This window comes from Truncatella angustata (genome assembly GCF_020726525.1).
Source record: "Truncatella angustata strain MPI-SDFR-AT-0073 chromosome Unknown BKA67scaffold_2, whole genome shotgun sequence".
In the NCBI taxonomy this organism is placed as follows: Eukaryota; Fungi; Ascomycota; class Sordariomycetes; order Amphisphaeriales; family Sporocadaceae; genus Truncatella; species Truncatella angustata.
The window spans coordinates 3,058,528-3,082,757 of NW_025763382.1; the positions used below are offsets into that span (position 1 = coordinate 3,058,528).

At 47.8% G+C, this 24,230-nt stretch overlaps 5 protein-coding genes across 5 annotated transcripts; 3 read left to right on the forward strand and 2 right to left on the reverse strand.

Moving 5' to 3' along the window:
• On the forward strand, window positions 1-1,874 carry BKA67DRAFT_512810 (inosine-5'-monophosphate dehydrogenase IMD2; the record flags this gene model as incomplete). The annotated part of the gene is made up of 2 exons (XM_046097505.1): window positions 1-484; window positions 724-1,874. 2 exons carry the CDS (start codon window positions 1-3, stop codon window positions 1,872-1,874), a joined length of 1,635 nt encoding a protein of 544 aa, XP_045961340.1.
• Window positions 1,875-2,398: 524 nt separating this feature from the next.
• BKA67DRAFT_513421 (uncharacterized protein) lies at window positions 2,399-4,915 on the reverse strand (the record flags this gene model as incomplete). The annotated part of the gene is made up of 3 exons (XM_046097565.1): window positions 2,399-2,514; window positions 2,593-4,510; window positions 4,565-4,915. The coding sequence occupies 3 exons, from the start codon at window positions 4,913-4,915 to the stop codon at window positions 2,399-2,401; spliced, it is 2,385 nt and encodes a 794-aa protein (XP_045961341.1).
• A 4,192-nt stretch (window positions 4,916-9,107) lies between these two features.
• On the forward strand, window positions 9,108-11,801 carry BKA67DRAFT_179826 (major facilitator superfamily domain-containing protein). Its single transcript, XM_046095272.1, has 4 exons — window positions 9,108-9,259; window positions 9,704-10,012; window positions 10,067-11,085; window positions 11,205-11,801. The coding sequence occupies exons 1-4, from the start codon at window positions 9,205-9,207 to the stop codon at window positions 11,604-11,606; spliced, it is 1,785 nt and encodes a 594-aa protein (XP_045961342.1). The 5' UTR covers window positions 9,108-9,204; the 3' UTR covers window positions 11,607-11,801.
• Window positions 11,802-12,378: 577 nt separating this feature from the next.
• On the forward strand, window positions 12,379-13,708 carry BKA67DRAFT_554268 (alcohol dehydrogenase). The gene is made up of 2 exons (XM_046101977.1): window positions 12,379-12,664; window positions 12,738-13,708. Exons 1-2 carry the CDS (start codon window positions 12,465-12,467, stop codon window positions 13,648-13,650), a joined length of 1,113 nt encoding a protein of 370 aa, XP_045961343.1. The 5' UTR covers window positions 12,379-12,464; the 3' UTR covers window positions 13,651-13,708.
• Window positions 13,709-14,610: 902 nt separating this feature from the next.
• On the reverse strand, window positions 14,611-16,535 carry BKA67DRAFT_554269 (uncharacterized protein). The gene is made up of 2 exons (XM_046101978.1): window positions 15,502-16,535; window positions 14,611-15,443 (listed from the first exon to the last, which is right to left on the reverse strand). Exons 1-2 carry the CDS (start codon window positions 16,439-16,441, stop codon window positions 14,620-14,622), a joined length of 1,764 nt encoding a protein of 587 aa, XP_045961344.1. The 5' UTR covers window positions 16,442-16,535; the 3' UTR covers window positions 14,611-14,619.
• Between the last annotated feature and the right edge of the window lie 7,695 nt (window positions 16,536-24,230).

The window sequence follows — 24,230 nt, forward strand, 5'->3', positions numbered from 1 at the left end:
ATGCCCTCCACCACCGGTGTCAATGGCTCTGCCAAGGTCCTCGACCACACCACGGCGCTCGAAGCCCTCAAGGAGTATGAGACCCGCGACGGCCTCAGCATCCATGATTTGATGGACACCAAGCAGCGTGGAGGTCTGACTTACAACGACTTCCTGCTCTTGCCCGGCTACATTGGCTTCCCCGCCTCCGAGGTTGCTCTTGATTCTCCCGTAACAAAGAGAATCACCCTCAAGACCCCCTTCCTCTCCTCGCCCATGGACACTGTCACCGAGCACGAGATGGCCATCCACATGGCTCTGCAGGGTGGTCTTGGTGTTATCCACCACAACTGCTCTCCCGACGAGCAGGCTGAGATGGTCGCAAAGGTCAAGCGATTCGAGAACGGCTTCATTGCCGATCCCGTCGTCATCTCCCGCCAGACCACCGTTGGCGAGGCCCGCGCTCTGAAGGAGCAGTGGGGTTTTGGTGGTTTCCCCGTCACAGGTAAGCCAAGGCTGCTTTTCTTCAATCTCACTTCATGAAGGAATCCACGGATTCCTCCAATCCTTACCAAGCCGGCCCACTACCTGATTACAAACAATAAATTATAACTTTCGTTCCACCGTATAGACAGCAATGTCATGGGGAGAGACTTATGCTCTTTATGATACAAGCCATCATTATTATTCCTTTCATCATGCAGTTCATGCTCTGAACGAGAGGCTAATCAATGCTACAAACAGAAACCGGCAAGAGCGGCTCCAAGCTTCTGGGTATTGTCACTAACCGTGACATCCAATTCGAGGAGGACGACAGCAAGTCCGTAGAGAGTGTCATGGTCACAGACCTTGTCACTGCTCCCCACGGCGTCAACTTGCTCGAGGCCAACAGCGTCTTGGCCAAGTCCAAGAAGGGCAAGCTCCCCATTGTCGACAAGGACTTCAACTTTGTGTCCATGATCTCGCGCTCTGATCTGAGAAAGAACCACAACTACCCTCTGGCTTCCAAGCTGCCCGACTCCAAGCAGTTGATCGTCGCCGCTGCTATTGGTACGCGTCCCGAGGACAAGGATCGTCTGAAGAAGCTCGTCGACGCTGGTCTCGATATCGTCATCCTCGACAGCAGTCAGGGTAACAGTATGTACCAGATTGAGATGATCAAGTGGTGTAAACAGACATTCCCTGACCTCGATGTCATTGGCGGAAACGTCGTGACTCGTGAGCAAGCTGCTGGCCTGATCGCCGCTGGTGTCGACGGTCTTCGTATTGGTATGGGTAGTGGAAGCGCCTGTATTACTCAGGAGGTCATGGCCGTTGGCCGTCCCCAGGCCGCCGCTGTCTGGTCCGTGTCGTCATTTGCTGCAAGGTTCGGCGTCCCTTGTATTGCCGATGGCGGTATTCAGAATGTTGGCCACATTGTCAAGGGTCTCTCCCTTGGCGCCACTACCATCATGATGGGAGGTCTTTTAGCTGGTACCACCGAGTCTCCTGGTACCTTGACATCCTTCGTCACTCGCGAGGGCAAGCTTGTCCAGACCAAGGCTTACCGTGGTATGGGTAGTATTGACGCCATGCAAGACAAGAAGGCTGGTGCCGGTTCAAAGAACGCCCAAGCCAGCAACGCTGGTACCGCTCGCTACTTCTCTGAGGGAGATAGCGTTCTCGTCGCTCAAGGTGTCTCCGGTACTGTCGCTCACCGTGGCTCCGTAGGCAAGTTCGTTCCCTACCTCGCTGCTGGTGTGAAGCACTCTATGCAAGACGCTGGCATTACTAGCTTGAGCGCGCTTCACGAGAAGGTCGCTTCTGGTGAGATGCGCTTCGAGATCCGTACTGCTAGTGCTCAGCTCGAGGGTAACGTAAACATGGAGAGCTACGATAAAAAGCTCTACGCTTAAATAAATAAATAAGATATAGACATGCATATGGGGGATGATCATGATTAGCGGGTGGATCATCCAAATGATACCAAAAGGGGCCTTTGCGTTTGCCTCATGACTTGGACATGAGTACCTCAAAAAAAAAGGCGTTTGGGGCTGGTTTCGGTATTGGTCGGTAGCGGATTGGATTACGCAGCATTGCCGTTCATGCGATATAGGCATCCTCGACTAAGGACAATTATTTTTACTCAGCCATGAAATGTACTTCTTGCTCATCTGTGATGCTACTTTCACTTGACAATGCCTTTCGCAAGACGACCTGTATGGATTACATACTTGCTGGGTATTCAAATACCCCCTATGGGATACGACATGCAGTAAGATGATGTGTCCAATGGTGCTTGTGTTCTTTTGCGCTGCCTGTTCATTTACAGATGTACCTTAAATTGTTGTCGTGTTTACGCGTGCTGCTGGTGGAGGGCCACATAGCACACATGGCACCAAGCAATCGCCATCATATCTGCTCCGTCAACCGAACAAATTTATCGATCGATTGTCGTCGTGGCCTTCTTAATGCAGCCATCGATGATGTCAACCCACTTGATTGCGTTGACAAAGTCGCGGTTATCAATACTCTCCACCAAGCCGGGGAAGACGGCTAGAAGACAGTCAGTAAACAGGACAGACGATGATTTCCCTCCGAGTTTGAGACGCGCTCCGAGAATAGAGAACTTACCACCAGCGTACCCGGTCCAGATGCCTGGCGCAAATACCACATGTTTAAACCACGGACGTCCGTCAAGGCCACCCTCGTATAGGAACGCGCGCTCGATCTTCTTGTACGCCGTGTTTGCGAACCGGATCTCATGCAGCAGCTTGAGCTTTGTGATCCACTTCCACCAGGGGATGTCCTCGTTGGCCTGCTCAGAGAGCTTGGCAGCCTTGGCGTCGAGTTTGATGGCCGCATCCTTGAGCTTGGAGATCGAGTACTGCAATTTCTCGAGCGAGAACTTGAAGGCCGCGACGTCGCCCTTGGTGGCGCTGTCGATGTCGGTAGAGCGTGCGCGGAAGGCGGAGATCTCGGCCTCGGTGCTGGGTTCGTAGGTGTCAAGGGAGTTGAGCTTTTCCTCAACTTGGCCAACGTAGCCCTTGAGGGCAACAGCGTAGTCTGTTGCATTGAGCGGCACGAGAGGTGTGTCAGAGACCTTTGCCACGGTCAGAGCGAGGAGCTGTGCCATGGTCTTGTGGTAGATGAAGCCTGGGTCGCCGAACTCGCTCATCCAGTGGTAGCTGTCATAGTTGCTGTGGTACTGGTAGATCGGGGAGTCTTCTGATTGGCCGCCGAACCCCATATCCAGGGACGGAACACCAGCGTAGTCTTGGAAGGCGGTGAAGTCGCTTCCCGATCCCATGGTTGATATATGGCCGTTCCAGGTATCGCGGACGGTTTGACCAGGGACAGTCTGGTTCGGCGATGGTACGAGATTGGTCACTTCGTAGATCAGGTTGTTGAGCATTGGTGCGGCAGAAGCTGAAAATACGGGCGAACGCACGCCAACATCAACGTTGATGTAAGCAACGTTGGTGATCGACAGCCAGGGAAGGTATTCCTCAACCCACTCTGTACTGCCAACGAGACCATACTCTTCACCATCCCAACTGGCGAATACAATGGTGCGAAGTGGCTTCCAGCCAGCCTCAATGGCCTTTCCGAAACTGCGAATGGCTTCGTTTATAACGGCAGACCCGCTGTTTGGGTCACCAGCACCTCCGGCGATCCAAGCATCACGATGGTTGCCAACGACAACGACCTCGTCCGCGATTGTTCCGTTGATGATTCCAATGACGTCCCACAAGGGCGTGATGGTGTAATCCTGCTCATTGTACAGATTAAGCACAACATCTTCTGGCGATGGGCCAATGTTGTAGTCGACACCCTTGTACTCAAGTCCCTGGTTCCGGGTCCAATACTTATTGAAGTCGGAAGATTTGGGGCCGTGACCATTCAGCGCCTTCAGAATTGGAATAGCTTCGGCGAATGAAATCGGTAGGGAAGGAATGCTTGGGATCTTCCCTTCAACAGGCTCTCTTGGGACACCGGGCTTTGAGGGATAGCCAGGTGTTGTCGGGTCACCGGGAGCAACACTCAAAAACTGAACGCTACCGCGCTGCACACTGCTGGGGTGGCGAGCTGGACCGTCGGGATAGGCCTTATATCCATTCTCCTCTGTAATCTTGCCATCATCACCAGGGTCGGTGAAAATAACAGTACCGACCATGCCTAGTTCCTGGGCTCTCTTGACTTTCAGGCCACGGAAAATTCCTCCATACCTCGCAAGTGCTATTTTGCCCTTAAGCGTGATGTTTGCTTTGACAAGGTCGTCAAAGTCTTGGTAGGTACCATAGTTGACATAAACGAATTGGCCCGTGACGTTACCGCTGGCCGAGTACCCATGGAAAACTGGAATCCGATCGTCCAAACCACTTGTGGGGTCCTCCTCGAGAACAGCTTCCTCTAGTGTTGCTTCAAATTCTACCTTGTCTTTCTTCAATAGTGCCAGGCGGTGGTCTACCGGGTAGTTGATGTATGTTTCATAGGCTACAACGTCTGACTTGATACCCCATTCATTCCAGCGGTCTCGTGTCCATTCCGCCTGCAGATGCATCAGCGCAACTAATCCGACGTGAATGCTAGCGATTCAACTTACTTGTGACAGGTTCTTGCCAGCCAGATGAGGACCAGATGTGTAGTACTTGCTCCACTCGCTAGCCTTCTCTCCGCTGGGTGTCTCGAGCAAGATGGCTTTCAGTTCCTCGAAATTGACATGACCTTTGTGTCGTCCCAGCCATTCGGGTTGGTGATCATGATCATGATGGTGGTGGTGATGATGGCGTCTTGGTGGCCCATCAGCGAAAGTCCATAGAAATGTAACTAGAAGAGCCACGAGGGATGAACCCAGCGCGATACTGCAAAAACGCCTCAAGGTTTGGTGCGGGTAGCGCCGCGGTACTTCGCCGACTCTGACCGTGGCGATGAGAGGCGTCCTCTCACTCGACATCTTTTCCACCATTTCCAATACTCGCAAGGCGTGTTTATACCTGTGCGACTATCCTTGACGATATATATTGTGTGACTAGGAAGAAACAACAATAGAAACCAGGCCCTGCAAGGTGTTGATGCTCTTGCGGCAGGATTGTCTATCTTATCGTTGGCGACCTCCGACGTAATCCTTACCGGGGTAGGTATCGGGATGGTGGTTCCGTACTACGTAGCCGTCACGGCTCCGGGCCGGGTGTCACGAATGTCTAGGACCCTTCGACAACGCCGTCGAAGTCAGCGACACTACTTCAGGAAATCTTTATCTTATATCAGCTTTGTTAACACTTGTTGCAATATCACAAAGTCGAAATTGTTCGGTTCTGCTTGGGCTCGTTGCCTAGGGACAGCTCTCAGAAATGACGATTGAGACGGCAATGCACGGGCCACCATTGCATCCACCTGCCCAATCTGATATCGCGTCATTCTGGCGGCTCCAACAGGCGCTTTGTGGATTCTTTAAAGTCGCCATTTGTACCGCTGAAAACGCAATTGATATTATTCACATCTCCTCCGACTACGCTGCGCAGAGTGCACCATTATTCAACGTATTATATCACGCTTCATTCATTACAGTATGCATTCTCTACGCCGCAACCCGATCCTAGGAAGCAAATAGTAAACTAGAAATGCAACTAACACACAGATGCAGTCTGGCTCCACTCGTCCATCTACAATTCGACAGCAGCGTCTAGACATATGTAGTCCGTGTACATAGGAACAAGCATTGAAATTGCCGGTTCCAGCAAGCGCACTCAGTCACATTTCGCACGCATTGTTATCCGGTACAGTCAGTAACGAAATACGCTTCTGCTCTACTCAACGAGAATTTCTTCTACCAGGAGCCAATTCTGAATTCTTCCTGGGGATATGATGTTAATACTAGCGTTTGCCCAAATAGGCAAATTCTCACCTACACATAGATGCTACATTTTGTGGCGCTAGAAATACTTCACAGCGATATATTCATGCTCCCGCTACATGAAACACTCTTTCAGACCGTCTAGTCCACGTCTTTTCACGATCTTGAGGCCAAAGTTGTCGGCAATAATCTGTATCCAGATCTAATTGCTTGATTAGCTTAGTCGCGATATTCGTATACTGACAGCCCTACGCTCAGTCATCTTCTCCCCCGGAAGCAGAAGCCTTTCTGGCATTTGATTCCGAGCACCAAACCGCGACGAATTCGAAGAATTACAGACCACACGATGTGTTTGGCATACCCCGAATATGGAGACATAAAATCAAGTGCTATTTGACAAGCTTCTTCCTTAATATATGCAATAGCTCGGGTCTTTCACACCCGGCTTATCGGGAGATGAGAGTCACATTCCATGGCATGTCAACAGACAAGTATTTTGCCATGATATACTCTACTTAACACCGACTCCGTCTGTTCACCTTTTTGATGAACGTGCCTGCTTCCCATCAAAAACGACGTGGTGCTGATGCCTAAGAGTGAACTTTGACCAGGTTGGTACGCTTTGTACTCATCACAAGCGTTTGTATACGCGATGGGTGGATAAAACTCACGTCCAGCATATTTCGGGTCGCCACTGTTGGTGAAGGAATTGCACATGAAATTTACCGTGTTTCTGAGTTCATAAAAGCCAGGAAGCTTTCCTTTGAAGGGATTCGGCCTTACGAACGGAGGATAGAGGTCTGGAACCGCAGTCCCTTCGAAATCACGAAAGGCAAATGGGCAGCGCCAATGTAAGGCCAAATTCCGTTGGGGACAGTATTGAGCCGATATTGATAAATGCCTACAAGACTTCTCTATGCCTACACACAGAGCGCCAACCTTGTTGGCCAGATTATCATAAGATCTCTCACGATGGTCGATGCTATTTTCTATTGCAAGCCGAGCGATGTATTTAATGAACCGTTGTAGGCCGCAGGTATGAGGTAAGAGATCGTATCTCATATAAAGGATAAGACGCTAGTTTAGCAGCGAGGTCATCGTCGATGTTGATACCTAGAAAGGCAAAAGTGTTGCCCTCGTCCAAATTTTGCCCACTACAGCCTCTCAGCCAGCTGAGGCAGTCACTTCATCGTACACCATCTCCACGAAAGCTACGACTAGCTGGCTAGCACTAAGGCGATGTTTCACGATAGAAGGCTATGCACATACCATCATCGGGGTTTGCCACGCCAAAACCTCAGGTCGAACCAGACTAAGCAATGGTACTTCTGAAGTGCTTGTCGTTACGGCCCTTGAACGGCAAAACTATTTATGAACGGAAGCTGCCCCGCTACCAAGCAACCTATTTACCAGCAACACATCACAAGAGAGCGACGGACTCACGCGCTGTCACCTGCAATTACAATTTGAGCCGGATCGCCTCCAAAGCCCTCGATATTCTCTTGAATCCGCTGCTATGCTACTATGTGTGGTATCAGATAATATCCCCAACCTAAGAAGACATAAAGGTTGGATATAATGTCACTGGTAATCTCCCAGAACTGTGTCGTCTCCGAATCCAATACAGAGCGTGACCGTATTCGGCCGCATTACGTTGGTCGATCCAAGTCTCATTCAAGCTCTGAGGACCTTGAAGCCGCAGATTACCTGCAGGATGTTATGCAAATGGTACGTCAAAAAAGTACTCTATGCCATAGTTCTCTGGGCGCAAGCCATAATCAGAGCCGTTTCGAGCAGTAACAATTGGTGTCTCACGTGAGCTATAGTCGCTCGAGGAAGTTGTGTTGAATATCGCTAAAAAGGGTCGAGAGCGTTGAGAAAAATCGAGTCCTCTCCATAGTCATAAGCCAGTTTGAGTTAACCTACAGAGTCAACAAGAAGGAAGTTTATTTATTTGTAGCATGCCCCCCCCCCCAAAAAAAACCCTTGAATTATGAGGAGTATTAGTGGCTTGCCGATACCTGATACGCCTTTACTTTAATTAATATCCATCCGCAAGTATATCACGGTCCAACAGGCACACGAAAGGCTGAGCTTGCTACCGTATATATTGAGAACGAAATGCTGAAGAGTTAAGGTTCTCCGACGCGAAACGCAACTAATAACAGTGGGAGTGTGATAACGGCGCCCTCAGGCGCTCATGATTAAAAGTAGTCGATATCCTGCTCGTGCGAAACGTGCTTATACTGTTCGGTTTAGACTTCTATCTGTGCCATGGACTATGACAATCGTCACACGCGCCCATCATCAATAAAAATTCTCACTCGTACAAGGTTGTTGCGCTTCGTCGCCTGGAAACCTTCTAAGACAAAGATGTTCGTGTTATCGCAGCACGAAACAGAGCTTTAGACCCACAGTACTAATTCCAGGTCTCTTCTCACGCAATCTCTAGTCCCGACGTGAGTTGTCAGCTACAATGGACACCTACGCTTTTTAGTGCATACTGTAATTACTGTATGTATGTACTCCGTAATGCTTCAAATGCAGTGCTCCGCTGGATTTATCCAATGATGCGGGGACGTTAATCCCGACCAATAGCCCCTTACTCAAAATAAAAAAGTGGAGATGCTGAGACCACAAGATCCTCCACTTCGAGAAATTTTGGCCTCGTGACTGGCTGCGTCATGGGCGCCGACACGCTCAGCCGCCCGGCTTGCAGATGATAGAACTCACAAGGTTGTGGCGGCTGGCCGAAACTCTCGTTGTCAATATCCGATAACGGACCCTCACTGCCACCCAGCATTGAGGCACGATTGAAACCTCATGGCCAGTTCTGCAGCACCTAGATGTCGAGGCCATTCCAATCGTGGTCCTATTCAAATATGAGCGGGCCGGTGTCACTCGGTTATTAACATGTCCATGGTGACAGGCCGAATCTCGCGTGGAGCTGGAAAGAAATCTCTGCTGTTAACCCGATAATACACCCCACTCGCCGGACGGATCCGTACTTAGACAAGCATCCATGGACGCAGACTAGCGGCACCAACCCTTTGAGCTTGCAGCACCCTGCCTCCTTCTAGCCCAAAAGCTGCATATGATGAGCCGGGTTACCATTTCAGGGTCTGTTGGTGTCGGTAAGCGGTCTCCTTCTCTTTTGTTTATGAAAGGTTTTGCTCTTTGATCACTATACAGCATTTCAGTTTTCGATTTATTCCTAACTTTCGACTACTCTTTTGTTGGATTACGCTGCCATTCAGTACTGCTAAAGATCGATGACCACTGCTCTCGTTACGTTTCCCTACTTGTAATCGATCTTATTTGCATTTTGCACCTGTCGAGATTGACGCCGCGTTTTCGTTCGCGGGTTATAAGATCCACCCGCTGCTGGCATGATGGCCGATGATCATGGACCGAAACTTCCAGCCAAGCAGCTCGCCATTTTGGGTAAGCAATACATTATCTTTTCGTTTCAAGTCTTCAAGCCTCGCATTACTTCCTGTGGTGCATCTCAACCTCGTGGGGTCAGATGGTCCCTCTGAAATAGCGAGGGGGCAGGATAGGGTCAAACCAAACTGCTGCACCCCACGGATAGTCGTGATATGGGCACTGTTCTCGCAATACAAATGTTGGCCTTGAAGCCTGCCGATCGCCACAAAGTGTACAAATCTATATCTATGGTAATACTATGTATTGTTGTGATTCTGAACGCCCTCATATCAAATATGGCATAAGAACCAAACCAGACTACTAGACGATGCTGTGAATGGCCCCCACAATAAGAAGAGTCACATCTAAGGCAGGAATAGACATACTCCCTTTTTATTATTATTTATTAAATTTTCTTTTTAATTAATTGTTTTTGGAAATTATACTGACATGGAACTGCAGCTGTGGCACGTTTTGCCGAGCCTCTGGCGATGACCTCTGTCTATCCGTATTTGCCAGAAATGATTGCCAGCTTCGGCGTCGAACGAAAGGACGTTGCCAAGTGGGCTGGTGCCACGAGCGCAGTTTTCTCACTGGCTCAAAGTTTGACAGCTGTGCCTTGGGGAAGAGCTTCCGACAAGTTTGGAAGAAAACCAGTGATTATAACGGGGCTGGTTTGTACTATGACCTGTTTCTTGATATGGGGTGTCTCTACGAGTCTTGCGATGGCGATCACTGTGCGAGCTATTCAAGGAGCAAGTAATGGAAACGGTAAGAAAAAGTCATGCTCTCTACTCGCAGATATGTCTGACTCATGCTATACAGTCGGTATCATCAGAACAATGGTTGCAGAAATGGTGCCAGAAAGAGAGTTGCAACCAAGAGCGTTCTCGATTATGCCGCTTGTCTGGAGTATCGGCTCGATCTTTGGGCCTGCCTTCGGCGGGTTCTTCGCAAATCCAGCTAAGCAGTTTCCGTCGCTATTCGGTGGGAGTGAATTTCTCAAGGCCTACCCCTTTGCGCTGCCCAATATCCTTGGCTCGGTTATATTTCTTATTTCCGTGACCACCGGAACACTCTTCTTGCAAGAAACATTGGCCAGCAAGCGAGGCGCACGCGATTGGGGCTTGGTCCTTGGAGACCGTATCACCGAATCATTGACCAGACAAAAACATCATCGGGTGAGACGATACTCTTTCCAAGATGACGAGGCCTCCGCACCTCTCCTTCCTGCAGATGTATCACACAGAGCAAATAAGATTGGTCAGCACAGCAGTCCACCGCGCCCAACTTACAAGGCTGTCTTTTCGCGCCAATCAGTCATCAACCTGGTCTGCTATACCTTCTTAGCCCTCCATTCAGTTGCCTACGATCAGATTCTCCCCGTCTTCCTCAATTATCCTCGTGATGAACACGATCCTGCAAAATTCCGCCTTCCGTTTGTCTTCACCGGCGGCTTCGGTCTTACATCGGGGAGTATTGGCACAATCTTCACTATCTATGGTATTGTGTGCGGTGTGGTCCAGTTCTTGTTCTTCCCTCCGCTTTGCAAGCGTTTTGGTGTCCTTAACTGCTATAAAGCTTGCGCAATTACTTTTCCAGTCGTATATGTTCTCACGCCATTCACAACACTTATCGAGGACGAGCGCGCACGTCTTGCAACACTGCTAATCGTCATGTGCCTGAAGGCATTCTGCGTCATCATCGGCTTCCCTTGCACGACTATTCTGCTTACGAATAGTGCAACGAGCTTGAACATCTTGGGTACTTTGAATGGATTTGCGACGACATTCAGCGCACTTGGCCGTGCTTCCGGTCCGGCGATGACGGGTGCCGCGTTTACTGTAAGACAATTCGTGATTATTATCTGCCAATTTCAACATGTCCGCAAGGCTATACTATAACACTACCGAGAAGTACCTGACCATTATGAAGAAGTAATTACTGACTCTCTATGTTGTAGTGGGGCGTCAGACGCGGCATCATCGCCATTCCATGGTGGCTGCTCGCTGTCATTGCGTGCATTGGAGCCATCCCCGCCTGGTGGATTGAAGAGGGGCAAGGCCCTTCGGTGTCAAGTTCAGCTTCGGACTCAGACACAGATAGTGATGAGACTGTCATCGAGGATGATGGGAACAAAAACGAGCCGCCATCTTCAAGATCTCAGGCGATTTTTTTTGGTGACGGAACAGATGAGCTGGATGCCACCGAGCACGATTCCGTGATTCACGATCCTACAGCCCATGATGACTTGCCTCTTGTTGGCAGTATGAAGAGTGACAGTGGCGTAGGTTATTCGAGTATGACGCGGCAGAACAGCATACCCAAGACTACCGGGCCGAGTTACGGAAGTATCAAAATTTGACTTTTTGTCTCTTGAATTTTCAATCAGCACAATACAGCTGCCTATAAACGAACTTACGGGTGTATATCAAGCATTAACGGATGAATAATGGATACATGATGTGACGTGGCATTTTTTAGGCGTTGGCCTTGGAATAGGCTGGGTTCTTCATTTTCAGGCTTGGTTCTGCAGCATCAATAGCGCACAAAGATTGGATGTCTTGAATTTCTGGTTCCTTTCTCTTTTTGCAGTACTATTTTGTTTACACCAAACGGAAACACCGGTCCTCGTGCTCCCAAACCTTGCTGCCAAAACATTCCAGATCATCTATTGCCAAGCGGAAAGTCTTCAAACTGTCGTTGGGAAATGTCTCCTGGTTCATAGTGAACTGTTAAGATACAATGGTGTGGAATGTTCACTCATTTATTATGGTATATTATGATATGTATGTCTGTGCGGATTTCTGATCATTATGTGCCCATAGATCGATCGTCACCTCAAGTGTTGTCGCAACCAAGCGATCGTAACGCTGAGAATGTATCTAACCTTCTTGTTATCAATTTCTTAAGTTGCACAGGCTGAAATATGAGCTCTAAATTGACCCTGTTGTGCTTTTTTCCGTTGACTACTGTAGGCGCCGGTCCATTTTTCAATACAACCTACTTCTCGGTGGCAAACCGCCGACTCGACCACCGAATGTTACGGCGTTCGGTGGATCCACCGCCGGATTCCTTGCAGCATTTACTTTCCGGCTTGAATATATTTAGATTGCTATTGTAGACATTTGAAATGAATGAGATCTCCTATTATCTTCTAGTACACGTTCATCTTACAGCTTCATCGACGCTTTTCTTTTCATAACTTTTTATTCTCATTTTTATGATGGCTGAACTACCGATCACAATGCGCTCTCTCGTCGCACCCAAGCCATGCAAGCCTTCAGGTTACGAAATTGTCGACCTGCCTTTGCCCCCAATCAGCAATGCTGACGAGATGCTCGTTAAAGTCCACGCATGCGGTCTGATGACTGGCGATACTCAAGTGGCTTCGGGCTCCATGAGTTTTCTAGTCAGCATGCGGTAATGCAACCTACCCCTTCGACACCCCAATTTTCGGCGGAGGCCGTCGGACTAACTCATTCAACTCATTTAGTTTCCCGGCAGGCTTAGGTATCGAGTGCTCCGGTACAGTAGTCTCCGTTGGCTCCAACGTCACGAACTTCAAGCCCGGCGACGCCGTTTATGGTATGGCTTTCGGGCGACCCATGGAATTCGACCGCCTATCAGGATTCTGTTCACAATACTGCATTGGAAGAGAGAAGCTCTTTCTGCACAAGCCTCCTCATATCTCGTTTGAGGAGGCGGGTGGCTTACTCAGCTTCACACTGACGGCGTACGAGTCTCTCCAGCTGGGCGCTAAGCACATGGCCTCACACGGAAAGAAGCTTGAGGGTAGCACAGTCTTCGTTCCTGGCGCACTGAGCGCTACTGGATCAATATGCATACAGCTACTCAAGAACGTGTTTGGCGTCAGCAAGGTCATAGCGACAGTGTCTACGTCTAAGATCCCATTAGTTGAGAAGTATCTGCCTGGTTTGGTAGACCAGGTTGTGGACTACAAACTGACGCGAAAGCTGACAGATGTGATACCGGCGGGAGGTGTGGACTTTGCGTATAACACGCAATGGAATACCCTTGAAAGTGTAGTGCCTTTGATGAATAAGGACACTGGAGTTATCGTATCAATCGCCAGTATCTTCCCTTCGCGACTGCTCAAGTTGGCTTTAGGGCCCGCCTTGCCTTTCTGGGTTGGTTGGATAGCAGATTTGGCGCAGTTATATTATCGCTGGCTGGTCTGGGGCACAAACATCAAGCTTGACTTTGTCTCGGGTAATGGTGAAAATAGGGAATTGGTTGAGAAGACAGCAGAGGTCATTGCACTACAGAAAGTAAAGTGTGTAATGCGAATTGTGAATTTGGAGAATATCGAGGCCGTGAGAGTTGCATGTGATGAGGTCTATACGGGAAAAGGCGGGATTGGCAAATTGGTTGTCAAGATAGTGTGAGTAACTCAGATAATTAGACGCAAACTCAGATAGATGGTACGTAATAATTTGCCAGCGGTATAAAATGTGCTGTATTTATGCAACAAACAATCAGTCATTTCGTGCAACTACATAACTCGGAGATGGCCAAATCCTCGAAAATTCTTTATGAATGGAAATAAAATCCCTGTAAATTCAATAAGTAGCATAACATCGAGATTGAAACAAATGCATTATAGGTTTATTTCGCTGAATTCTGATTAACATTTCTTATCCTTGAGATATATATTATTGACAACGCTCAGCGCAGCCAAAGCTCGAGCTTCTTGGGTAGTATATTCTGCAACGCCTTAAATATCGGACGAATAAAAAGATTGCTATCAACGACAGTATGAATTAGTCAAAATTAGCTTGCACTGCGGTAACCATGTGAAATATAAACTCCGATAATTACAAAGCTCAACGACTGCTAACCATTGCAGTTTACCCAACCATCCACATGTGATACTGGTTACATGAGACGTGATCACCTGCTCCCCATATGTCGTCGGCCTCTGCCATGGTCATCTTACATCCCAGACTCCGCTTAGCCTTCTCGTCCCAGATCCGTGCTTCTTCAACATTCATATGATCGATCTATGCTTGTGCAATGTTGTTTTGTATCCACAGATTCCGACGTGGCATTGTAAATACCTGTGATCAGGCATAATCCTGTTGTTGGGAATTTTCACTCGCCCCTTTACCCCCAATTTCCAAACTTAACGTTATGACAAACCCCATTCACAGAAGGCCCATGATGCAAGTCTTGTGGCCCTGTCATCGTCCTATCCCTTTAGTGCCTCCAATTATCCATGAATTTCTGATCTATAGGATTTCTTAATATTTATTGAAGATCATTCATTCAGAAGTGGTTCATCAAGATATTTGAGCATTCATGCATCCGAGGGTTTCGTGTAATGCACTATTCAGGCGAGAGTTAGATGTAAGTATCTAGAAAAGTTCATTAGGAAACCCCTCGTCATATTCACTGTCGGTGCGCTCCTGCATTATTCGTGCTGATTTCGAAGTACTAGAGGTATCCAGTGGTCCACGTCTCGACGTCATCGCAAGTCGCGGCAACGGTGCAACACTCGGCCCCGCCTTGATCGGGTTCACAGGGGCAGGAGTTGCTGATGGGTAATGAATGATTGGTTGCTGAATATGTGCCCTTCTTACTCTTGCATTGGGTCTTGAGGTAAATGAGGTAGTTTCGCCATGGTGGTCATCGTCATGGTCGTGGTCGTAGTGGTCGCCGCGGTGGTAATGGCCGCTAAAATTGATGACAGGTTTACCACCACTGTTTATTTTCCTGCCGTTTGTCTTCCTCCTGGAGATGTTCATTTTCATTACGTCCTCCAAGTCAGTCTCGATATTGACCTGAAAGGTATCATCCTTCCGTTTCTTGGACTGACTTGTGTTGCCACGAGCTGGAATTACATGATCATAGCCCAATATGTCGCTCATGTGCGTATCAGTGTCTGATTCTGGACCAGTTCCCGAGTCTGACGGGTGTCCTCTTCCACCTCCTGAATCTACATTGTTTGACCTTCGAGATCCTTGGCTACAGAGGGTGCTGGTTTTCTGTTTTTTAGGTGCCCGTCCGTCAGCGGTAACAAAAGCAGTGTTTACCTTGCGCTTCAAATTCAAGCGACTAGTGGACGGTGTCTTGGAAAGATCTATCTCAGGCAACAGCGGAACCCGCTCGGCTGGCGCTAGCCAATCTCTGAAAAATTCCGTAAAGGATGAAGTTACGCCCGTGGGCTTGGGATCAAGGACTAGATCGGTTGTTAGCATATATGCAGCGTCAAGTGGACCTAACAGTTGATGCCCTACTTCTCTCAAGATCTTGACTCAATTTCACCTGTTGGAGCAGCGTGTCGCCCATAGGGAACACAGCTGGACCTGGTATGAAGATCTGTTTGGGCCGCACGATCGGCCTGAGCCTTGTGATAGCACTGGTGATATTGGCAGTCTTGTTGACTGTGCCGGCAATCCTTGCGCCTGGTGGTGCCACTCTGAACTCCCATCCGGTCCCAGAGGCCTCGTTTACCTGTTTGACAATCTTGACGACCTCCTTTGATAAGCTATGTATTAGTTGCTCGGCAACAATCTCTTTGTCGGGATCTCCGAGCAAGTGAATGAGCTTGGAAACCACATCGCTTTGAGCGGGAATCATGGGGACGGGTCCAACCTTGATGTTATATTTGTAAAATCCAGACACAGCCTGCATGTCAGGGTCTTCGTCCGCACGAGTTGTGATTTTTGTTCTCATTTCCTCGTTCGGCTGTCTGTTCAATGGCCACCTCCTCATGTCGAAGTAGCGTTCGCGCCTATAAGGGGAGTGACGCTGTCTAATCGGCTCACTTCCCCAGCTCCAAATATTGGCCCGCTCATAGAACTCGCCCATAAATCTGTGTCTGTCGGTGTAGAGAGCTCGTCGGCTAGGGTAAAGCATAACGCGATTTTTGACCATGTCGTCAATAATACCGTCCCGAATTTCTTTGAATACGGTTGTTGTGCATTCGCTGTCCTTGTTCTTGTTTTTGACATCTACTCGCTCAATTACGCCATTTGGTTTTCCCAATTTGACTGGAATGACAGTAACATCATTCCTTGCTTCTTCGTCATCCCATACATTCTTAACATGCACCTTCCATTCATCAAGGGCAGCGTTGAGATGATTACGGGTCAAGGCTGAAGGCTTCGACGTCCTCTTCTGCAAGGCTCGGTACTGTCGGATGGTGCGTCCCATACGGTAAGCCAAATTTCGCATAAAGTTGATTGTCTTGAAAGAGTACCCGACGTCCTTTGCCACGACTGTTCGGTAGTCGAGTATATCCTCCCACGCTGGAGCCTCGCGCAGAGACTCAATGCTCCTATCTTCGAAGTTGCTACCTTGCTTCCATATGATCTCTGGAAGGAATTCTTCCTCATATGCTTCCTCATTATACTGCCAGGTATCCCGCGCCATTCGATTTCCTGCGAGCATTGCTTTCACGTACTTGTCTTTCTGTCTGGCGTTCTCATGATTGAACGTGGCTTCATCCTGGTATCGCCAGCGAATTCGTTCTTCAGGATACCTAACGGGGTTCTCATCAGAATTGGCATCCACTCCCAAAGTAGTGTTGGTGCTTGGGTCAATACCGGGCGGCACAGGTGCGACACTACCACCGATATGTTGAAAGTTGTTGTCAGGGTAGTAGTACAACATGCCTTTACCTGACCACCATGATTTATTAAGCTTTTGGGGGTCCTGTGGGCATTTGTATCTGAACGTGTTAGAAGATAGGTTCAAAAGAAAGAGGAGCGGGGGTCCTCACGCGACACGGCCTATCTCCGCCAGCTTAGTACAATGGAACTTTGCCTCCTTTAAGCTAAACTGATACAGCGAATTTGAAATTAGCGCTCCAGTAGGTTCAATCTGCGTGGCAATCTGATATTCCGTGATAGCGGTGGTGGTATTGCCATGTTCGAATTTCTTGTGCTTGATGATGCGACCGCCACTATTGATCATGCCGAGAAGGTGTTCAAGAGAGATCTCTCTAGGTCTATAGCTCGGCTTAGCTACTCCCGGCATGGTGTCTATCAACCAGAAGGGGTTAAACATCGGATCATTGAACAAGTTCTGCAAGCGGTGATCCAATAATATGGTGAGTGTGTCCTCCGGTTTCGACAAGGATAGGCCAGCAATTGCCTTGGTGGTAGGAGGTTGGCATAAGAGTTGGATCCAGGCCATATCTAAGTCATCGGTCAGCTGATACTTGCCAGCCTCCTTATCTACAAGGTCGTAGTTTTCCCTGGCAATGACCTCAACATCTGGAGTTTCGCCCTCTTCGCCACGCTTGATATCTTCAACGACTTTCTCAAGGAGCCAGCGGGGGCGCTGCACCACCATTCTTTCCAAGTTTGCCTGAAGCGTCACTAGTTTTGATCCCATGTTCATCCAATAATCATAGTAGATGCATTTGTCATTGAGCGAATAGGGGCCTTGGAAGTTCACTGGCAGGGTGATCTTTTGGAAATCAGTCCAGTAGCGTTTGCTATAAGACTGACGAGCCCATGCGGATATGTATTTGGCCTGTTGAAGCCATTCGTTGTACCAAAAAATCCATTTTGAAGGCTCGAACTGTATGTGCAGATCTAGTCCACCGTCACCCACTGTCTTCGGTGCTGTCCTACGTTGCAAGACCCAAGGGTGGTAATGAATGTGCTGGAACTTTTTGACAGGTTGTGGGAAGGCGACTCGCCTCCACGGGGTATTCGTATTTCTGTTTTCACTATTTGTGATCAGGTTCAAGACTTTCTGGATGATGGCACGTCTTACGCCACGGAACACTGCAAAGCCACAATGACCTGTAGTGTCAGACTTAACCTTCTCGATAAGTGCTTGTTGTGTCTGAGCAATTGTCACCCAGTCCATATGCAGAAGACTTTCGTAGGCATCATTCTCTTCACGCGCATAGTTGACTCCTGCCGGGTTGTCCGGGTCTTTTGATACTTGAAACTGCTTGTCACTTTTTGAGCTAACCCTCTCGCTGCGCCCATGAAGTTGCGCATAGTATTGGAATGTCCCCCAGCGGGCCAAGACCTGCTGAGCAGCAGGAAGGGAAAATAAGTTGTCCCAGTGTGGTTCATGTTTGAAAGCCGCGAACGCGATAAACGGAGGAAAAGTTACCTCCTTCGGGCGCGGGACCAAGGACGTGTATGTCGAGGGTGATTTTCCATATTCGTCGCACAGTTCTGGGAGTTGTCGACGATATGGCGCAAGTCGTTGTGGGTATGTGATGGTCAGCTGTGGTGCGGTCGAAAAACGGGTGGGCCCTTTGGTCCATTCATTGTAACCCACGTGCAGTCTTTGAAGATCCAGACACTCTTTCAACTTGACTGTTAGATCCGCATTGAGGACGATTTCACGTGCTAGGCGAAACTCCTCTACCTGTTTCAAAAAGACTCCCATGCGACCAAATTGCGGAATCCAAGGTCCATATCGATATGGATCTTCCTTTCGCAGGAAATTCCAGGCTTGCTCAATCTGATCAGGAATCTTATTTATGTCCGGTGGACCGATCTTCTGAATAGTCTTTTCTTTAGACCGACTCTTCGAGTTTTGTCCACGAGATCTAAAAGACCCCTTGCGCTTTGGCGCCATGGCGCGTCAGTATCTCCAGGGACAAAATTGTTGGTTTTATGCGTCGCTTCAACCCTAAGTTGTCATGCAACGTACTTGAAGTCACCCAAACGTGTATTGATGCTTGGCGGACAAGTGTGATAGGTGGAGAGTACCAGGGTTGGGAGGTCGGCATAGCCTGTGCAAATTGAACTAGAAATTGGGATATTCAAGAAGGAGAAGAAAATGTGTAGAGCCTCAGCTAGCATTATGTTTTGGGAAAGTTACGTTTTCACAATCTTGCAAAGAATTTCCCAGGTCACCAGGGATGGAAGCGAGAGCATTCCAGAACTCCCTTGGAGACCAGCGCGTTCGGTAGACAATAATGCTGAACAAAGAATGTTATTCATATATGGCCCAAAGCTTCTACGATAAGGATTGAGACAAAATGCGAAACAAGGCAATGTAAAATCGCGGTTCTGTTTGCGGTCCCTGTCTTTGTGTCATATACTGAATGTACGAACCACTTTGCAATGACCATCATATTGAGATGCTTTGGTAATTGAAGTATGCCACAGCTTGCGTCACCCGATGTACAAGCCAACCTGTCGCCATATACATGGACATATCGTTTAGTACTAGTGCTAGCTATAGGTCGCTAAGTCAATAGAAGAACACCAAAAAGAACCCCCCAACTTATCTTTTTGATGCGAACGTCACGGCCACTAATCTTCTCAGTCACTAATCTTTTCAGTCATATCACAATGATGCTTTGGAGAGAAAAATTAACCAATTGCTGGACCACTAGTTCAAGATTCTGTTATATCCATTTTTGAGAGCATCGTGAGTGATAAGAGCCATGACTAGACTAAGATTTAATCAACGGAGCCCCAAGCTGACAGGGAGTTGTGTCCAGTCACAAGTCAATCTTCGAAAACTATCCCAAATCAATGATTGTGCATATAATCAAATTGTAAAGGGTATTATTCCTATAGATTCAAAGGTCGCCTTTGCTCCTAAGTAAGACTGAGTATCAATGGATTTAAACTCACAAATGACTCTACCGTAAAGCAGTATGCAGAATGAGATATAGACCACAAAGCCCACTATGTTAAAATAGAGATAAACGACAACGATAACGACAGCAATATCTGTTGTTAGCTTCTTTTCCTCTCCTAATACAATTTTTTAATACAGGACTGATAGAACAGGATTTGATTGAGTTTCACGTCTTGTTGGCATGGGAGCCGGCCTTGCTCAAAGCGTGCGCACAATACACTGCCGTCCATACTCTGTTGAATTTGCTGTCCAGCGTTAACAGTATCACAATTGCAATATAGGGCGTTTTAACACCAAAATGTTGCCACATAAGCTGGTGGCACCTACAAGACAAAGTTATACCTCAATCATTTCTGACGTGCCTTGGGCGTGTCAGTAAGGAAAGACTTGGCCTAGTAACGAGCATGTCTTAGAGGTCTTGTCGTTTTAGGCACAGTTGAGTCGGTCTGATCAAGCCCCAACTGGAAGGTTTGTTATCAATCAAAACGTCCGATTCATTCCCTCAAGAAAAAGGAAAAAGAAAGAAGAAGATTCCAATACCCCTCCCCCCAAACAAAAATTGTAGACGCACGCCACACGCAGGATGTCCTACGTATGGTGCATCCGCAAGGACTAGGCGTGCAGAAACACTTACAGAGCAAGATAACTATTGGATATGGTAAGAGCGTTGAATGAAGATCGCCTTCAAAGTATGTAAGATGGTTGTTTTTCGGTCTTGGAATGAAATCGGCGGCAATGGCGTCAGTATTGCTCTTCCCGGCTTTACTATGTCAACTTGGACCATTGGAGCACGTCGTCGCCCCCCGTCTCTGGTGGCTGACCATCGACGCTGGAAACAGCCGGCGCAGGTACGGCAAATGATTGCAATTTACAGTCGTGCATCCGGCTTTGCCATATTTGAGCTGCACGCCGTAACTTGAGACCTATCGGAGAAATTTTTGGGGGATGAGCTCAAGCCATTGCAGTTCGGAAATGAGCCGTGTCGAGCAAAATGGTTGGGAAAGCAAATAAGTTTCCTCAGCAAGTGGCGCATGCAAGAGTTCACAGAGGGTACAGTTGATTCTTAGTGGTCTTCCAATGAAATAGTGTAGAATGATCTCATAATGGTTGAATTTGGTGTATGATTAGACAAGCCAGTGGTATAGTATAGAACAAGATGATTTATCACAGTTCGGCCAATAAATGTTCAGATTCGCAGGGCTTTCTGGTACTTGTATCGACAGTTTGCTTAGCGTGCTGGTGATTTGCAGGTCGCCTCATCGCCTTAACTGTTTATGGAGAAGTGGGAACAGCTTTGAGTTCGGCACCGCAGACGTCAGCTTCGTGGTGGCACGCCCGCAAAAGCAGTACCGGGTGGTATGAAGTGTAGTGTTGCGAGGCTTACCATAATTAATTGAGTATCAAAGCTGATTGATCAGCTAAATTGAAGATTCGATCAATTCCCGGCCGGGAAAGAATTTTCTTAGCAGCAACAGGTTGTATTATGTATTGTTTGTAAAACCATGGAGCTTATCCCTTGTCTAGCTGTAGTTTACATGGTGTCGACGTGAGTTTCGAAGCGCATGACGTGGGTTTCAGCCCACCGGAAAATGATATACCACCCTTGCTAGGCACTGCGCGGTACGGTGCCAGGTACTCAACATTCCGGTCTATAGAGAAATGTCCGGATTAAACCCTCTTGGCGGTGCTGCAGCAGCTCAATGTTGTGCGCACCTCGCATTATCTGCTAGTAACGAATGGTAGCCAGACGTGGAGATACTCAACACTACGGACTGTGCATAGTCCACGTGGTGAGTCCGTAATATGCAATTTGCCGCACGGAAACGGAAACTGCACAGCTCAGTCTTTACCATGCTCCAGGCGCTCTCCTGCCAGAGGCGTGAAGCAAGTAGTACTATTGATGCTATCAACCTCCCGCTTCGAACATGGGTCGCTTCGTGTGACACAGTAATTTCTTGTGACTCTACATCGTGGCCAATGACGTAGGCCACTCAGTCTGGAATTAATGCTAGTATTCAAACTAGCATCATGCAAACGGATTGATGATCTGTTCTCTCAATACATTCCACCTTAGCTGATGTCAAGAGAGTGGCGATGGTGCTGAGTTTCGCTAGGCACTTGCAATAACAAGTGGGAAATTTACATAGTAGCCGTGGTTACGTTCGCCCGCTTGAGTAACCAATGAAGCTATAGTAATGTATACATGCATATTCGTTGCGGCGAGTGAATAGAAGGACGAACAAATATTGGAACATGAAGGCTCGATGTCATTGTGTGCTGCACTCCAGGCGGAACCAAAATGACATTTTCTGATTGTGCGGCGTAATGGGCGACATAGAGATCGAATTGATATATTCTTCCCCGAAGCTGGTCGGATATATCGTGGTCTTGTTTTGACAAGAGACCAACGACCACCGAGGCAATTCATGCCATGCGATCTGTTATCTTAGAAGTCGAGATGACCGTCCTGACAATTGACATGCATCATGTGAGCTCTGGGTTTACAGGTATTTTTTAATTTTTTTAATTTTTTAACAAAGTAGATACATATCGATGGTATTGGATATCAGAATCTGATAAGGCTGTGTAAACCCCCGCACAGAACAGCTTTCGCGGATTTATCATGAGGATTGGATATATCTACAATCGCAGAATCTTGAATCTTACCCCTAAGCCAAGCCTGATGGATAATAGTCTCAGGATTGTCGGAACGACTCACCTTGCTTTAATCTTTTCAATCGGATCAGATCATGAGGATTGACCCATTGTTCTCTATTGTTCTCCATTGGAACAACATTATTGGCACAGCTAGTGCTCATGCGAGAAAACAGTACAGCCTTATACGGTGTTTGACGAATGATATGTTCTGGACGCATATCGTCGCGTCACAAACTCAGTTGTTTTGCAGGATAAGCGTGCTTCTTTTCTGTATTTGTAGAAGTTTCCCGCCGGCACATTCGATCGTGCATAACCCGGCTTAATCCTTGCAGAAACGCATCGCGTTGTTCAATCAATAAGAAGTCTTCCTGCCATGATGCATCGGGAAAATGTGGACAAACAAGGGGTAGCTCATCGGCTGGCGAACAAGCGCATCGTACATAGTAGCCTGCTCATACTGCAGTCTGCGGATAAACATGTAACGAGATGCAGCGATGCAGGTCAATTGAAAGTAAGCAAAGACAGTTGGACAGCATCAACGAGTCATGTCATGTTTTATGGCAACATGATGGAATGTCTTCTACGCCAAGTGTCAGAAGTGGTACGTCTGGTCGTCCATCGCAGTCCTCTGTGGTTCGCGGTAAGCAAGGTGGATCATAGGTTACAGTTGACGGAAGGCGGCTTCGTTAGAAGTGGAGGAAGTCCTTTTGCATGTAATTATATATTGTTCTAAAACGTTTCGGACCGTTACGCCAGCATTGTTAGAAGGAGAGGTCCCTAACCTGGCTGCACTTGCAAATGAGACAACTAAAAATTAGATAAATAAAAAATGCACTGACGACTCCGCCTTTTACTTCATCCGCAACACGCGATATTTGCAGGCATCTTTGGTATAAGCAAGAAACTGAGACCCTTGAAATAAGTACTATGTAGCTTAAGGATCGACGTAGACAGGATCAGGATCTGGTCTCTGCCTTCTCTCCGCCCCCTTTTCGGAGTCACGGAAAATGCTAGAAATTCAGGGACCGATGAGGTAGTATCAAATTGTCGAAGTTTGCGCGCAAGGGGTTCTAAATTAGAAGATGCTGAATTTCGTCTAGAGCTGGGCCATAAAGGATTTAGAAAGATGATCATTGAATGGCAGGGAGCATTTCGCTATCTCGCTTGCTGCATTCGACGTCCAAGGTTAATGAGACCCGAGTGTTCGGCAACTATTCACCAACGGTGCCGGAACGGGAGACAGCGGCCTTGAAAAATTGAATCTTATGAAACCCCTTAGTGAATGAAAAATGGCATCTCAGGAGAACAGTGACCATGTAGTTTCTACTACTAGGTGTATGAACGGGTAAGTTGTTCTATCAGCAATATTCAAGTTTGAGATAAAACTGGTTCATGTTGTACCAGTAAGTGATGCGATGGCAGCATTAACGTCAAAGATTGTGCCACAGTTTAGGTGGGAAGTGGTGACACTTCATTAGCCTCATTGTGGCTATCAACTCAAGAATGACCCTGGAGTTTTTGACTAGACTAGTGCTCGAAGGATCGTCAATCAAAGCTGACGATGTTCGTGACAGTCCGGAAATGAGAATCAAGCCTTATCTCCAATTTTACGAGGCTGACTATGCTATGTTCAGTTGCGGCCCCATCGCAAAGACTGACCTCGTGCCATGTCGACCAGGAGACCGGATAAGATGTCTCATCTGATTTCCTGTATCGGTCGCAATTGTCGTTACCCGAA

What these genes read in the sequence shown, in the direction of transcription:
- BKA67DRAFT_179826 (XM_046095272.1), top strand. Translation starts at nt 9,205, where the DNA reads ATGATGGCCGATGATCATGGACCGAAACTTCCAGCCAAGCAGCTCGCC. An exon ending in CAAGCAGCTCGCCATTTTGG is followed by an intron (nt 9,260 to 9,703) that starts GTAAGCAATACA and finishes ATGGAACTGCAG; the next exon opens with CTGTGGCACGTTTTGCCGAG. An exon ending in AGGAGCAAGTAATGGAAACG is followed by an intron (nt 10,013 to 10,066) that starts GTAAGAAAAAGT and finishes CATGCTATACAG; the next exon opens with TCGGTATCATCAGAACAATG.
- BKA67DRAFT_554268 (XM_046101977.1), top strand. Translation starts at nt 12,465, where the DNA reads ATGATGGCTGAACTACCGATCACAATGCGCTCTCTCGTCGCACCCAAG. An exon ending in AGTTTTCTAGTCAGCATGCG is followed by an intron (nt 12,665 to 12,737) that starts GTAATGCAACCT and finishes CAACTCATTTAG; the next exon opens with TTTCCCGGCAGGCTTAGGTA.
- BKA67DRAFT_554269 (XM_046101978.1), bottom strand. Translation starts at nt 16,441, where the DNA reads ATGCGAAATTTGGCTTACCGTATGGGACGCACCATCCGACAGTACCGA. An exon ending in GAGTCAAGATCTTGAGAGAA is followed by an intron (nt 15,444 to 15,501) that starts GTAGGGCATCAA and finishes CAACCGATCTAG; the next exon opens with TCCTTGATCCCAAGCCCACG.